This window comes from Pteropus alecto, unplaced genomic scaffold (assembly GCF_000325575.1).
Source record: "Pteropus alecto unplaced genomic scaffold, ASM32557v1 scaffold195, whole genome shotgun sequence".
Taxonomy (NCBI): domain Eukaryota; kingdom Metazoa; phylum Chordata; class Mammalia; order Chiroptera; family Pteropodidae; genus Pteropus; species Pteropus alecto.
Genome location: NW_006438073.1, coordinates 1,181,565 through 1,195,952, shown reverse-complemented (window position 1 = coordinate 1,195,952; position 14,388 = coordinate 1,181,565). Strand labels below are relative to the sequence as shown.

The following is a 14,388-nucleotide window of genomic DNA, read 5'->3' as shown; positions in this document are numbered from 1 at the left end:
GTAGTTTGTTCAGTAGGAATGTCTCCTTCAGTACCGATCTACTGAGTTTATAATAGGCTTTAAAATTTATGTGCTTCCTATAATAATACTCCTATAGACCTGGTGGTCATAGCTGGTGAGGACACTATGCACAGAAGTCACTGTATCCGTGAAATACACACTAGGCCTGGTCCACTTCAGATATCATTAGTCAAGTCTTATATTTTGTAACTTGCATTAAAAAAACCTCTGTATAACCTTAGCGTTTGAAGAGAAGCTGCTCTTCGTTTCTCCCTTAACACATCACAAAAAGCAAAAAGGAAATTACTCATTTAAAAAAAAAGAAAACAAACAAAAAAAAAAACATTTTTCGAATTCTCAGTCTTAAAATAAGATTCAGAGATCCCGTAGCTTTGTAAAAGTGTCACTTACCGCTTAATGTTTTGGACCGGATGGGCGGTAACCCCTTCTTCTGCCGTTCCTTCTCCCTTTCTCTAGCTCTTCTCTCGCTGGAGTACGAGCGAGATGACTTCCTTTTCCTTTCCCTGGAGCGCGAGCGCGATCGCTTTCTGTGCTTACGCTTCCGAGAACCAGATCGTGACCTGGACCTTCGTTTTCTTGGTGATCTAAAAAAAAAAATCTTACTTTACTTATAATGGCAATGTTACCCTTCTATCAAATTTCTCACTTCTAAGTGAGAAAAAGAAAAGGCTGCCTTATATTTAGCTATCTCTTAAAAAAGACATAAGTATAATCAAGTATAAAACATACATTTTCTGAAATCTATGTACTGCTTAGGTCCACACTTAGCCACAGATATTTGTTTTCAATGGTTCTTACTGAGTCTCAGTTGTTATTCACAACCATGAAGAACAGGAGAGTGAGATCTACTAAAGGCCTCGATTTCTCTTAGTATCTTCCAACTCATTTTTTAAACCAGAGTCGAGAACAGGGATGAAAAACCAAAAAAATAAAAAAATAAAAATAAGTTTTTAAAAAAATTTTTTTAAAAAATAAATAAAATAAAATAAAATAAAATAAAATAAAAAGATCCTTTAGGTGACAAAGATGTTACATTCTTAAAATTAGGAAACAGATAATGTTTCCAGCAGAGCATTAAGCCCTATATGATTCTGCTTACAAGTTTTCGACTTCTAAAATTTCATGGTGCTTGACTTTACAGTATAAGGTGATACTGAAACTGTTTCTTTTTCCTGTCAACCATATGCCACTGAACTCTCTCCCAGATTCTCATTAAGGAGGTGTTGCAAGACAAAGACAGAAGCTGTGATCTAGGCTGCAGCAAAGACGTTTTCAGCATTGACACTGTAACTGCTTAGCAAGATAATTCACTGACAGGAGGTGGATGTAGAGAGAGTTGATCTGACAGACTCTCATTTACAACAGGTAAATACAAATAACTTCTTGAAACAAATAAGAAATGACGAAAAAAGTGATCAAAGGTACTGCCCCTCCTCTAGCATTTATTGTTCAGATTTTCGTGGTATTCCTGTGCAGAAAACAGGGTATAAAAAAATGTTAAATACTAATGACTTTCAGTTTGAGACAATCTGTAGCAAAAACATGTATGTACAGTGCTACACAAAAATGTGCCAGGTTAAGAAATCAGGCATTTTCAACTTCAATTTGAATGAGCATGTACATGAATGAGGCTTAGTCGTGTTGAAAAGCCCACAAAGAAAACCATTTATAGGATATGTTTCATAATAGTTTAATATTATGCTTAATGTTTGTAAAAATTTTTATAGTTTCACTTTTACGATCATTTTGGTATTACTGTGAGATGAAATGAAATGCAAAAAACACCATACAATTTCCAATGCTCTTTCTCTACAGCATGATTTAACTGTGGTACAGGAACACTGATATCCTAAAAGTTAGGGCATCATCAAACATTATTAACTAAAATCAGGGATAGTCCAAAATCTAAGTCTCGTGATATGGCTGTGATTCATGTGGATTATTCAAATAAATGGCCAAAGATATATCCAACTGAAAACAGAACAAAGTACTTTCTGATTTTCAAACTCCAGATTACTTCTTTCTGAGAGAATATAAGATGTCATTCTAAGAAAAACATTTCCTTTAACCTGACACAAAGAAATAAAGCCAACGTTTCTAAAGATTACACACAACTATTCTTAGACATTATTGTAGAACCTTGAACGAGATCGTGAATGTGTTCTTGATCTAGAGCGAACAGCCACTTTCTTTGCTTCTTGTTCGAAGATTTCCTCTTCCACTCCATCTTGCCCTTCATCTATATCCATGTCCTTAAAGTCAAAAGAGCAAACAATGTCTAGTTGAGGTTTAGTATGTGGTGACAATTCTGCCTAACAATATATTAACCACTGTAGCATTAATGCCTAATAGTAAAATGGTTAATGTGTGAAACTTAAGTATTAGAAAGAAAAACATTCAGGATGTCATTATTCTACATAAAATAAATAAAATATTTTACCTAAAATGAAAGTTACCGTATTTCATAATACTTTTTTCTCTAGCTAATATATACATTTATGACCTAGAAAAGCATTTACTTTCTACCTGTTGCTGAATATCTATGGAATCATCCAAATTTGCTTCAGGTTCAAGGAAATGCTGTTGACTGCTCCCTTGTGATGGTGACGCCGAATGCTCTGATCCGAATGTCCCTTCTTGACTATCCTGAGGGGTTGCCTATTGAGAATATTTACAAATACATGAACATTGGGCAATAATGAATGTTACAAATAAAATTTTAAACATGCAAACGTCACAATTAAAATTTTTAAAATGAATCTAATGCATTTAAAAAGCCCAATCTAAAATTACACTTTTGTATAAATCTGTTTACTTAAAAGCATGGAACATCATAAAAGGGGGAGAAGACTATAATATTAGAATAGAAAGGTAAGATAAAGTGGGTCTTCAAATAAATTCTTAATTGTGGAAAATATAAACTATCAATAATTAATAAAAGGATTATAACACGAATGATATATAATGGCACTAAGTTAAATGAATCTACAATTTCATTTACAATAAGCATTTTTATAAAATGCTATAAATGAAAAGTCCATTAAAGTATTTAATATTAAAGGACTAAGTCACATATTACATGTAAAGAAGCAAAACAAAGCTCAAATGCCAATATCAAAATCACTGACCTAGCAAAACAATTCTCAACTTGGACCTTCCCCAATCTCCATCTCTAGGAATTCACAAAATATTAGAAAGTACTCTGAGATATGTAAAATATTTCGAAAAGTCCAATAAAAGTTAGGCAATAAAGCCTAATTATAGTAACATTTAACATGTGAACCATTTTTTCCCTATGACTAGAATGACACTGCTTACATGATGCTAATAAGTATGAACCGAATTAGAAATTACATATATATATATATATATGATGCTGACTAAAAATGAGAAAACAGATTATTATTTAAGAAAAAAAAAGGTCTCCCTACATAAACTCTTACACCTCTCGCAGATGACACAGATTAATAAAAACTGTTCCTGGTGGCACACAAGCTGGGAACGACTCTCATCATTAACAACAAAGAGCAACTTAAAATGACCACTCCTGTGCCCCAACTGTGATTGTTAACAAGTTACTTGAACTCTGAATGTCAGTCTTCCTATGTGTAAAAGGAATGCTAGCAGTGATTACAGACAATATCATATTGTAAACTTCCAAGATGCTAAGACTACATCTTAATTGTTCCCAGCACAAAAAAGAAATGATAATTATGTGACATGGCAGAGGTGTTAACATTACAGTGGTATGATACAGCAATACGTAAATCTATCAAATCATGCTGTATACCTGCAACTCACACAATGTTACATGTCAATTGTATTTCAATAAACTTTTTAAAATTTACTCTAAGACGACATTTAAAATGAAAGAAAACAGCATAAAAATTAATAACCAAAAAGAGCATTAAAAACCGTTCCAAGTCTCTGATTAGTAAAGAAAAAGGTTCACCAAGGACAAGTAACATTTTCAAGGTTAAGAAAGAAATCAAAGCTAAAGTTAGAAAAGACTTCTATTATTTAAATACATGTTCTACTATCACACTGTTGATCAAAATTTAGTAAATAAGCATACTCTTCCAGAACAAATCAAATAAATGTTTTAAGCATAGTCCTGACTTATGCCTCTAAAATGGTATAATAACAATAAAATTCTTAACAACATAGCAAGGCAGTTTTGAACTGCAACCTGAGCTTTCAGCATTTGGTCCTAACTCAGTACTTCTATGTTCTTCACATCATTTATTTCTTACTCCATCATCCACCTTAAAGCCTCATTTCTACTCCACCCTCCCCTGGATTTCACTCTAATTTTCTATGACAGTTAAACCATTGATATAACCACCAGGATCCATTGCAACCAATTTAAGTTTCTGAGTTTCTTTTTTTGAATAGTTTTACCTACTTGAAAAGACTGGAATTTCATGACTTTTATTCTTTCTTAGAAATCTTATGAAAAACAGACAATTTTCAACTTTAAAAAGTCCACTAAAATTTAAATCTAAGATATGTTATAGAATTTTACAGGTCTTATTTTCCTATATTGAAACATTCTGCTATTTCATCATCCTAAGAATTATTCCATTCTTATTATTTCCAATCATGTAAAAAAAAAGACTAAAAATAGTAAGAAAAAGCAATAAAAATATTCAGAAAGGTGATCAACACTGAAATAAATCATCATTCGTTTTTACTGCACTACCAAAAATACTGCATTATATTTCAAGAAGGTACAAATGGTATAAATAAGATTGGAGACAACATCTTCGTAATCTGCTTTTAGCTTCCTCGGAACATGGTTGAATATTTAGATTCTTCTTCTGTCCATGGCATAAGAGATGAAAACAGAGGAACATATTTCACAATTACTAGACAAGTAGATGAATGCAAAAAATAGTCGCATTCTAGACCCCAATGACAATAGTGAAATTTAACATTTAAGTGACATATTAAGGGTACGAGTTTTCAGATGACCATATCCTAAATGTATTTCTCAAACTCAAGAACTGATGAGAAAAATGTATCTCTAAGGACAATAACGGTATCTTTATCTACTTTGTTATTCAACAGGCAGGACTTCATCTTTAAGTATTTTGGGATAAGAACCTGGACTATTCTATTTTCCTAAAAGAATGTGTGACATTTAAATTTAAGTGAAATAAAAGTTTGCTACATCTCAAATTAAAATTTCTAGTAAAGTTTTTCCCTCTCCTTTGAGTCTACCTTCTGTAAATTATTTGTAAGGTGACATAAAAATATTTTTTAAAAAGATCCATTTGGATCCAGATAAAAATGATACATTAGTATACATTCTGGTACACATTTCATTTCTTTAGTGATGTCTTCATGCAAAGAAAGCATCGATAAAAATAGAAAACAGGGATAATGGCAGCTAGCAGAGATTTCTTTCAAGGTTGCATTAACACTCATCGAGTGTCGCATTTTGATTCATAAATCCACTTTCCTCTATTTTTTTCTTTGACAGGGCAGACTCTGTCAAAGGTCTTGCTGAAATCGACATATACTATGGTATGCCTACTATATTCCTTGATTTATGATGCTAATAAACCTACAACCTCAGTATCCAGAAACAGTTTATTTGAGCTGAGACATCAATCAACTCATGTAAAGCAACTCAAGGCTCTTATATGTCACCCCGGTTTTACGTTCAATTCTACTCTTTCCATTATATTCTCCTACGCAAAAAATTACTGAAGCAAATTACATATTTTTGATATCCTACTGTCACCTCTTCATTATTAAATGGCTGAAATGTCCATAACTTTTTAATTCCTAATTTCCTTTTAAAAGCATTTATTTGTCTTAACATTTGCATCATCAGCATTTCAACCTAACTCTTGAATATCCTGATAAAACAATTATCAAAACCGTGAACTCCAACTTCCTAGAGACAAAAGAAATCATTCCCCATATGACATGATTGTTAGTCCGTCACTATTCGGCCATTCTCTGAAAATGCTCCCGTTTTCAACGTTCTCCTATTGTTAGGGATACTAGACTTCAACAAGCACCCAGGTGTGGTCAGAACTGCAATGTTCAGAGTGGCACAAGCAACCCAATTCCTTTCTCTAAGACACTATAACAACTTTTAGGCAGCCTCATTGAGCTTACTGGTAAATAAAATTGCTTACTTACTCTGCCTATTTCACCCTATCTTAAATACACTAGGGCAACTGGATTGGTAGAGCCAGTTACACAGTTTATGAAATTTAACTGTTACTCTGTTGATATACTTTCCGATTCTAAATTTGTTTTAAACATTATCCACATTAGAAAAGTTATTTTTCTTCACCACTCTCTTTTCTTCATCACTCGTTTTTGAACAACAAAGCTTTTAAGAACATCTACTCCTTTCGAAGGGGTCTTATTACTGTATCTTCTAACATTCTGGAGATAATGCATAGGGCAATTAACTAATAAGCCAAGAGGTTTTTTGGGGGGTGAGGTGAGGGTGAGATTCTTAAGATAGAATAACTCCCAAGTTTCTATTAACTTTCAGCTTTCACTTCAATAACTTGGTGATAATCACAAGATGGTCAAGAGTACTATCTTGAGTTTATTGCTTCTACTAAGTACTACTTGTAAAATGAAACTGGAACTAAAGCAATTCAAAAGTGTCACATTTATAGATGAACAAACCTGTTGTTCAAATACTCTCCCATCATTACTACCTCTTGCCTCTGTAACAGCTCTGTGATTTCTTGTAATATCACTGATAGCCTGTTTCTTTTCCTTGAACTACAACTTGTATTTTTCTTTAAACAACATCGAATTATTCTTCATTGGGCTCTATCTTTAAGTCCTGAATTCTCAGGCAGATATATATTTGCTCGACATAAAATACCGCATATACTCCAAACACTTCTATCAGAATTATTTCTTCAAAGTAAGATATGGAATTGCACTCTCATAATTCCATGTACAAGTTCCAACCTAACAAGTACCATTAATGTTATTTTTACATTTACTATCTACATTAAAAGGACAACTTCAGACCCCAGTGGTGTCTAAGGTTTGCCACCTTCTCTATCCAGAGTAACTCTTCTCTTTTCCATACTCTCCCAGGCTTTCACCTGTAACTGTTACAGAAACTGGAATTCTGCCTTGTGTTCACACAGATGTATGTGCTCCATCAGAGAAGTTACCTGAGGTCTTGCTTTTCTGTTCATCTCAGTGTATATATGTCATTTGCCTAACAATGTATACTTTAAAAGTATTTGTGATGTTAAATTCATTTGTGCCAAAAAGTTTTCCACTTAAGAAGAAGGGTGAGTGGGGAGAATTTCCAAAACTTTCTATCCTGAACAGTTTACTGTACTTCTCATATAGAGCAAAACAAGCTTTGTAATGGATTTAACCTTGCCTTGTTTGACATATTTGATCAATTCCAGGGTGTGATTTTTCTTCATATTTTAACACCTCTGAAATTTAAAAAAATTCTTACAACTTCAAGGGATGTTACAATTTAGAAGAGATTAAAAATTCTTAGCTATGCACAAAATAATGGTGTCTTAAGACTAATGACATATGATACCGACCGTATACTTTTGCATGAGATGTTTCACTTCACTGAACTTCAATATCCTATGGTGTGAAATGGGAGTCAAAGGCCTATCTCATAAGCGTTAAATGTAATCATGCCTAATACAGTTCCTGCCGCATGGTAACAGCCTAAGTAAAGGTAGCAATAAACTATGGCATCATCGCCATCAGCAATGGCAAAATCATCATGACCTTGCCTGATAGGGAACTGAGTAGAGAGGAAAGCATACGAAGTTTTAAGTTATAATAATGAAAAACCATCTGTTTTCTGTTCTCCACTTCCAGCATACTAAATTAATTTCTACAATGTTGTCAACTGATTCACAAGTTGCTAAAGCACATTTTGATTACAGAAAAACTGTAAAGGTCCTGAAATGACTGATCTTCTTAGTAATAAATAGCTGAAGAAAAATCATACTTAAGCATAATTCCATAGAATCTAGACAGCAATAACTCTAAAGACCACAAGATGGCGTTATAAACCTTTTGAGGCTGTTGCTGTTCCAGGAGTTGCTGTCGGAGATGTTCAAGGTTTTGCTGCTGTAGCTGTTCTGCTATCTGATGAAAAATGGAACTGTTCACAGATTCTGAAACATGAGAACTAAAAGAAAAATAAGTAGAAATATGTTTTACAATCCAGCAAAGATATGAAAATAATTGAGTACTCAAACATACCCAAGTGCCAAATAAATGAAACATACTCTATTACAATGTTTACTTTTGAAATATTAACAAAGAAAATGGAATACCTCAGAATATTAATATGTTAAAACAGAAATATACTCTGTAATAGTGTTCAACAGCAGACATGTTAGAGATACTCTGATGAAGATCTGATACAACTATCTCACGCTGTTAAATACATATAAAAGTTAGTATTTTTACATTAGAATATTTTAAGAAAAGCTCAATAAAACACTATAAAAACAATTTTAAAGTAAACGTCACTTTAACTTCTCTATGAGATAGTGGGAGAAATGTTCTATCAATGAGTACATATGAAACCTACAATTATAATTGCCATAAACTTCATAAAATTAATCTGCTTTCTTCAGAAAAGCATTCATATTATTAGGTATATTAACACAGAAACAATGTTTAGATAAGAGAAAATAATTTAACTATACTCTGGGAAATTCACACCTGGAATACACCTGGAATTCTGGGTGCCACCAGGTAAGACATGAACAAAAAAGAGGGCATCCCAAAAGGGGCAATCAGGATGGTGAGAAGTCTTGAGACGGGTGAAAAAAAGAGTACGTCCCTGGAGCAAATAAACCTAAGGGGAAGAATGATATCTGTCTTCAAATATTGAAGGGCTGTCTCAAAAGATATTGGAACCAATTTGCTTCCTTGCATTAGAAAGTAAAGTGGATGAGTTTGTAGATAGCAAATCAAACAGGATTCAGTAACAAAATAACACAGAGCACTAACAATTCCTTAACTTCTTGCAATGGAACATATTAACATATTGGGTAAAAGCCTTGTCAGGACTGTTAAAAGATTTTTATATTGTTCAAGATGCTGATCTACATAATCTCAAATGCTTCCTCTAACTTTACAACTGATAATCTAAAATATTAGTTTTTATTTTTTCAAGTAGAATCTATCAAAAGGATATATTTGTATCTTTAAACATTATATAAAATTTTAAATTCTTATCCCAATATATAAATCTAATAACTTGTCTGAAACAAGATTTTCAGAGGCCTTCTCCTGGTCATCAGTCAGTCCCCCACGATTCTCCCATCTTCCACACGCTCCACCTCCCATCCAACACTGTCCTCCCTACTGGTCCTTTGCAAACCCTCATCGAACTCTGAGCTCTGCAGAACTGTTTGGGGGAAAAGAAACTGATCTAAATAAAAACACAATCCATTTCTTTAAAAAAACAAAATCCTACAACCCTAACCCTTCTGATTTGTCTGATACACTCCAAGAATTTGGTACACTGCCCAGACGCAGCCACTGGCACTAGAACCAAGCTTCTTTACCATTATTTCAAATATTCTTATAAGTGAGTTAAATAACTCAGAGCCTAATACAGATATAGAAAATATCATGACTAGATTTATCAATATTTGTCAACTTTCCTATAGAGATTATTGATAAAGTCCAACGATTTGCAAATCGTTGAAGCAAAATAATATAGTAAGGGAACAAGACAGCGATCCCGCCGTCTTTCTGAAATGTGAGAGCAAAATAGCCTGAATAACCCAACTTATTCAAAGTATACTTATCCAATGTTCATAAAAATAACAGAAAAATTTTATGGTTAAAAAGAAAAACATAACAACTCTTACAGTTGAGAAGTTGGAATTTCCTTTTTGGGTTCTTCACTATGCTCAGAATCTTCCCCAAAATCAAATCTATCCATCAACTTCTAAGTGGGAAAAAAAAAGGAGAAAGAAAGAAAGAAGTTAAATAGTGCTTCTCACAAAAATATGTTGCAAATGCTATTTTATTTAAAGGTAAATACCATCCCACGAATTTATCTCTATCACTTAATATGAGAATGTATCATGATATACTATATCAATACATTTTATTCGAGTAGATCTTTTCTTTAAAATACTTTGATGTACACTGCCTTGTGCACCTTAAAATAAATGACACGAAAATACTAAAACTCTAACTTTACAGAAGTGAATGTTAGAATTAAAATAATTAATAAAATGATAAAAAAAGAAAGAAAAAAGAAAAACACCCTAGACTATAATCAAAAGAGCTATTCCTAGTATAGTTTTCTTAGGATGATCCACTGTTTTCCAAATGATCAATTTAAATTTAAAGGCTTTTAATGTAATCTAGCTATGCAGAGTCAGACTAAATTATACTTGGAAGCTGCTGTCTAAAAAATTCTAATAACCCAATGAATCTATAGTTTCCTGTGAATATAACAGGAGCAGAAATAAAAATAATATGGATAACACTTCCAAGGTATTTAATTTTTCCATAATTAACAAGAATACTGAGAACATAATACAAAACTACATATTGTAAGATTTTCACCTTTAAAAATACTATACTTTATAGTTAGGCCTCAATTTATCAAAATATTATAGACCTGTAAATCGTTATCTTTAGCCAAAAGAAAACATTCTAAATGTTTCAAGTGAAATTATAAAATTACTTAATTTCTTTCAGAAGTTTGAACCTTTTGTAAAACTTATGTCTTAATACAGTACAGTCGATATTAAAATAGTTCTACAATAAAAAGTAATTTACAGAATTGAATCCACATGAGAGTATATAGAAGTCAGTAATTCATATAGCACAATTCAGTTTCTGAATTTCTACCTTGTTAAAGGGCACTCCCTGTTCTAAGGGATTGAGGGTGCTAGCTGCTGCCGCCGCCGCCGTCAGCTGTGCCGTAAGAGCCTGCAACTGAACCACGAGGCCAGCGTCCAGGGCCTGTAGAATGGAAGGCTGAGGCTTCTGCTGCTGTATCTGTAAAGTCTGTATTAACTGCTGAAACTGGAAGGGGAAAAATAGGGAAATTAATACAAAGAGGTGCTGAGTTTTATTTACAAGAATGTCCACTTCTAGTCAATAAAACTTCTAGTCAATAAAATTTGTTCTAGTCTTTGGAGATCAGGAAAAAGTACGAACTAACTCTAAACAAGTTAATTTTTTTCACAAAAGATTTTATGTGCCATATAAACACATTCCTTAATAAGTCTATCTTGCTTCTGGAAAGTCAGAAAATTTTAAACAAAATAAAATGGTCATACGATGAAAATCAGATAAAGAACTCATCACAGGCAGGCTGATATTTTTCACTAAGCATTTCATTCCTTCTTCAATTAACTACTGAATCTCTGTAGGAGGACAAGCACTGACCACAGCTGCTTTTGCTTTCTTTCAGATCTGCATCTGATAACATATTTCCTAAAAGCAGGAAAAGCAAAAAAAAAATCTGTCTCTTTGAGCAGAGTCTGAAACTAAAGGTGAACTGTGTCAACAAGACTGAAAGCAACTCCTAGCCTACCTACCCACTCTTAAAAAACAAAATCGAATAGTGAGATCCCGAAGATATTTCATAATTACATGAATCCTGTGTAGATTCTAGAAGTAATGAAAACTTTTCTAATCAATTTCTAACTAAACCCAATATCTAAAATTACCAGTTTAGAATAGAAACATGAAATAGCAAAGCTATTGCTGAACAAGATATCTGTACTCTTTTAAGTTCACCTTATGATGGGAGAAGGTTCAAACACAAATTAAGGTGACAATAAGCAAAGTAACTTTGTGTCTATCTAAAGTAGTAGCATTAAGAAAGCAAGCAGTTAGCTATCAAATAAACACTTACTACGGACTACTAATGTAATAGCAAAGAAAATAATATAAAAATATATGATAGCTACTGCAATGAGGAAGCTACAGAACAGATGAAATGAAGGGAGGGAGGGAGGGAGTCACAGGAAAGGAGGGGCAAGAAGAGAAGGAGGGAAGGGAATACAGCGAGGGGGCAGGGGGAGTAGGGAGGGAGGAAAGAAGGAAATGCTCTCTCTCTCCTTTGCACATTTCAGCTTCCTCTCTGACATCCCCATTTCCCCCAATAGCGCCGTTATGCCTTCAGTCCCCACGTTCAAATCACTGCAGCATCCTTTCTCCTCTACTCTGACTTCAGAGTCTAGCAATTAGTATGTCTTCTTGACTCTCTATGTACTATTTCCTCTGGAGAATCCCCTCTCCTACTAAAAGTATTTAATAGCTTTTTTTTTTTTAATCAGAACAATGGCTTTATGAATTATTTTCAAAATATTATCACAGAATTATAATTCAATAATTTTATGTATTATTAATTAAATTTATCAACTGTCCCCAAAATGTAGAAATTGGGTCCAATCTATGACTATAACTGAATCATTTTTTATATTTTTAAAACTCTTCGTTGGTCCCATTCTTTTTTTTTTGAGAATGTCATTTTAGAGTCCATAACCCTATTTTTCACATATTTATTACTTCTCTTCCATTATCAGTTACCAAAACAAATATACTCCTATCTCCAGACCTTCTCCCCTCTCCTATCCACTGAAGTATTGATCACATAATGTGACTAACTTTGACATAAAAATCTGTGGTAACTCCCCACTGCCTAGCATAACCACCCTCTATTCTCAGCCTACCATGTATGTCTTTTGAAAACCAAGTCCCACACTTAGGTCTATCATTTCAACTTTGTCACTAATAACTTACATGCATGGGCCACCTTATATTCCAGACAACTCAACCCTAAAAATATCTCTCATATATCCAATATCACTATGCCTCTATACATTATTCATTCATTCTACAAAAATGTATTGAACACCTGCTACAACCTAGCAACTGGAGATACAGCAGTGAACAAAACAGACAAAAGTCCTTGCCCTTGTTTATCATACATTACAGGGAGAAGAAACAAAATAAAGAATTACATAATGTAACGGAAGGTAGTAAGTGCTAAGGAAGGAAATGAGACAGGTGACAGAGAAAAAGAGCAGAAAGGAAGAAAGGCAGACTTTGCAGTTTTAAATCACTATTTGAAGGCCTCATTGAGGTGACATTTAAAACCTCACAGGTAGCTGAAACTACATTAATATGTGAGGAAAGAGAGTTCAGGAAGTTTATTGTTAAACTGGTTTTTAAAGAATAGGTTAAGAAAAGAGAGATGCTAAAGATGAGCTACCCTCATATCTTACCACTTGAAGTCACAATTCAAATGCCACTTCTTCAAAGACACCTTCTCATGACTACCCTCGTCTCTATTTCTGACCTCTTCTCCCAAACCTAGCTAGTCACTCTAAAGATCTACCGTTTTAAGTCATATATCACTATCTAAAAACAATGTTTTACACTTTATTATTATCTGTCTCTCTTAAAATAGGATGACACCTTCTCCCATATAGAAGACTTCCATGCCTCATTACTGGAGTAACAATAGCACCTAATAATGTTTGGCACAAACTGTGTGTGCTAAAAACCAATATTTTGGTGCAAAATAATTTTTCATAAAACCATCTTTAATGACATGAGTGTTCTTCATGCGTTACTAAATGAAAAAAAACAAGTTACTATAAATAGTTCTTCATGCGTTACTAAATGAAAAAAACAAGTTACTATATATAGTGTGATGCTATTTTTACAAAATAAAAAACACATACTCTTTAGGTGGTACACAATGAAACAATACATTAGGAAAATAATAAGCTCTAAATCATTGTCAACATGACAAAAGTCTGCTCACCTGCTGGCCTTGAGGACTTTGCAAGATCTGAGCTACAGCCGTAAGCGTATCCGTGTTTGCTATCTGAGATACCCACGGGTCAGGTAAACCTTGGACCACATTGGCTGGAGTAACAGGTGTCACAGGAGTTCCTTTTAAAAAAGACAACAAACCCATTCCAATAAATATGTAAGAATGAATAAGGCTTAAAAAGGTAGAGGGATTTGCTGTCGCTTCATAAAATACACAGAAATTTATACAAATGTTATTTTACTGTCCCCATTTTGAAAAACCAATACAGAATTAGGTAGGTGAAAAAAAGTACCAAAAGGATCATCCAAACTTGTTTTCAATTAACTAAGCTATTACTTTAAAGGAGTCAACAATACTTAGCAGTCGTTAAGAATCTTGCCACAGAAGAAAATTCAATTACATAAGGAACGATTCAAAATACAATCTTCAATGAAAAATTATAAAATGCTATGTATAATATTAAACTATTTTTGTTCAAAACCGTGTCTGCATACACACCTAAAAAGCAAATATATACCAAAATGTTAACAAATATAATTCTTAGATGATGATAAAAA

At 33.3% G+C, this 14,388-nt stretch overlaps 1 protein-coding gene across 7 annotated transcripts in view; it reads right to left on the bottom strand.

Annotated features, from left to right (window-relative positions):
• SCAF8 (SR-related CTD associated factor 8) overlaps window positions 1–14,388 on the bottom strand; it is a 192,660-nt gene that overhangs the window by 136,226 nt on the left and 42,046 nt on the right. For all 7 annotated transcript variants that reach the window (XR_001517179.2, XR_003047256.1, XR_003047258.1 and 4 more), the window contains exons 7-13: window positions 13,820–13,950; window positions 10,885–11,061; window positions 9,888–9,967; window positions 8,068–8,185; window positions 2,548–2,679; window positions 2,161–2,273; window positions 412–605 (exon numbers count right to left, since the gene is read on the bottom strand). Coding sequence is in view for 2 of the 7 variants with exons in the window: in XM_015591884.2 (XP_015447370.1) it covers window positions 412–605; window positions 2,161–2,273; window positions 2,548–2,679; window positions 8,068–8,185; window positions 9,888–9,967; window positions 10,885–11,061; window positions 13,820–13,950 (945 nt within the window). In the remaining 5 variants the exon portion in view is untranslated. The remainder of the gene's footprint in view (window positions 1–411; window positions 606–2,160; window positions 2,274–2,547; window positions 2,680–8,067; window positions 8,186–9,887; window positions 9,968–10,884; window positions 11,062–13,819; window positions 13,951–14,388) is intronic.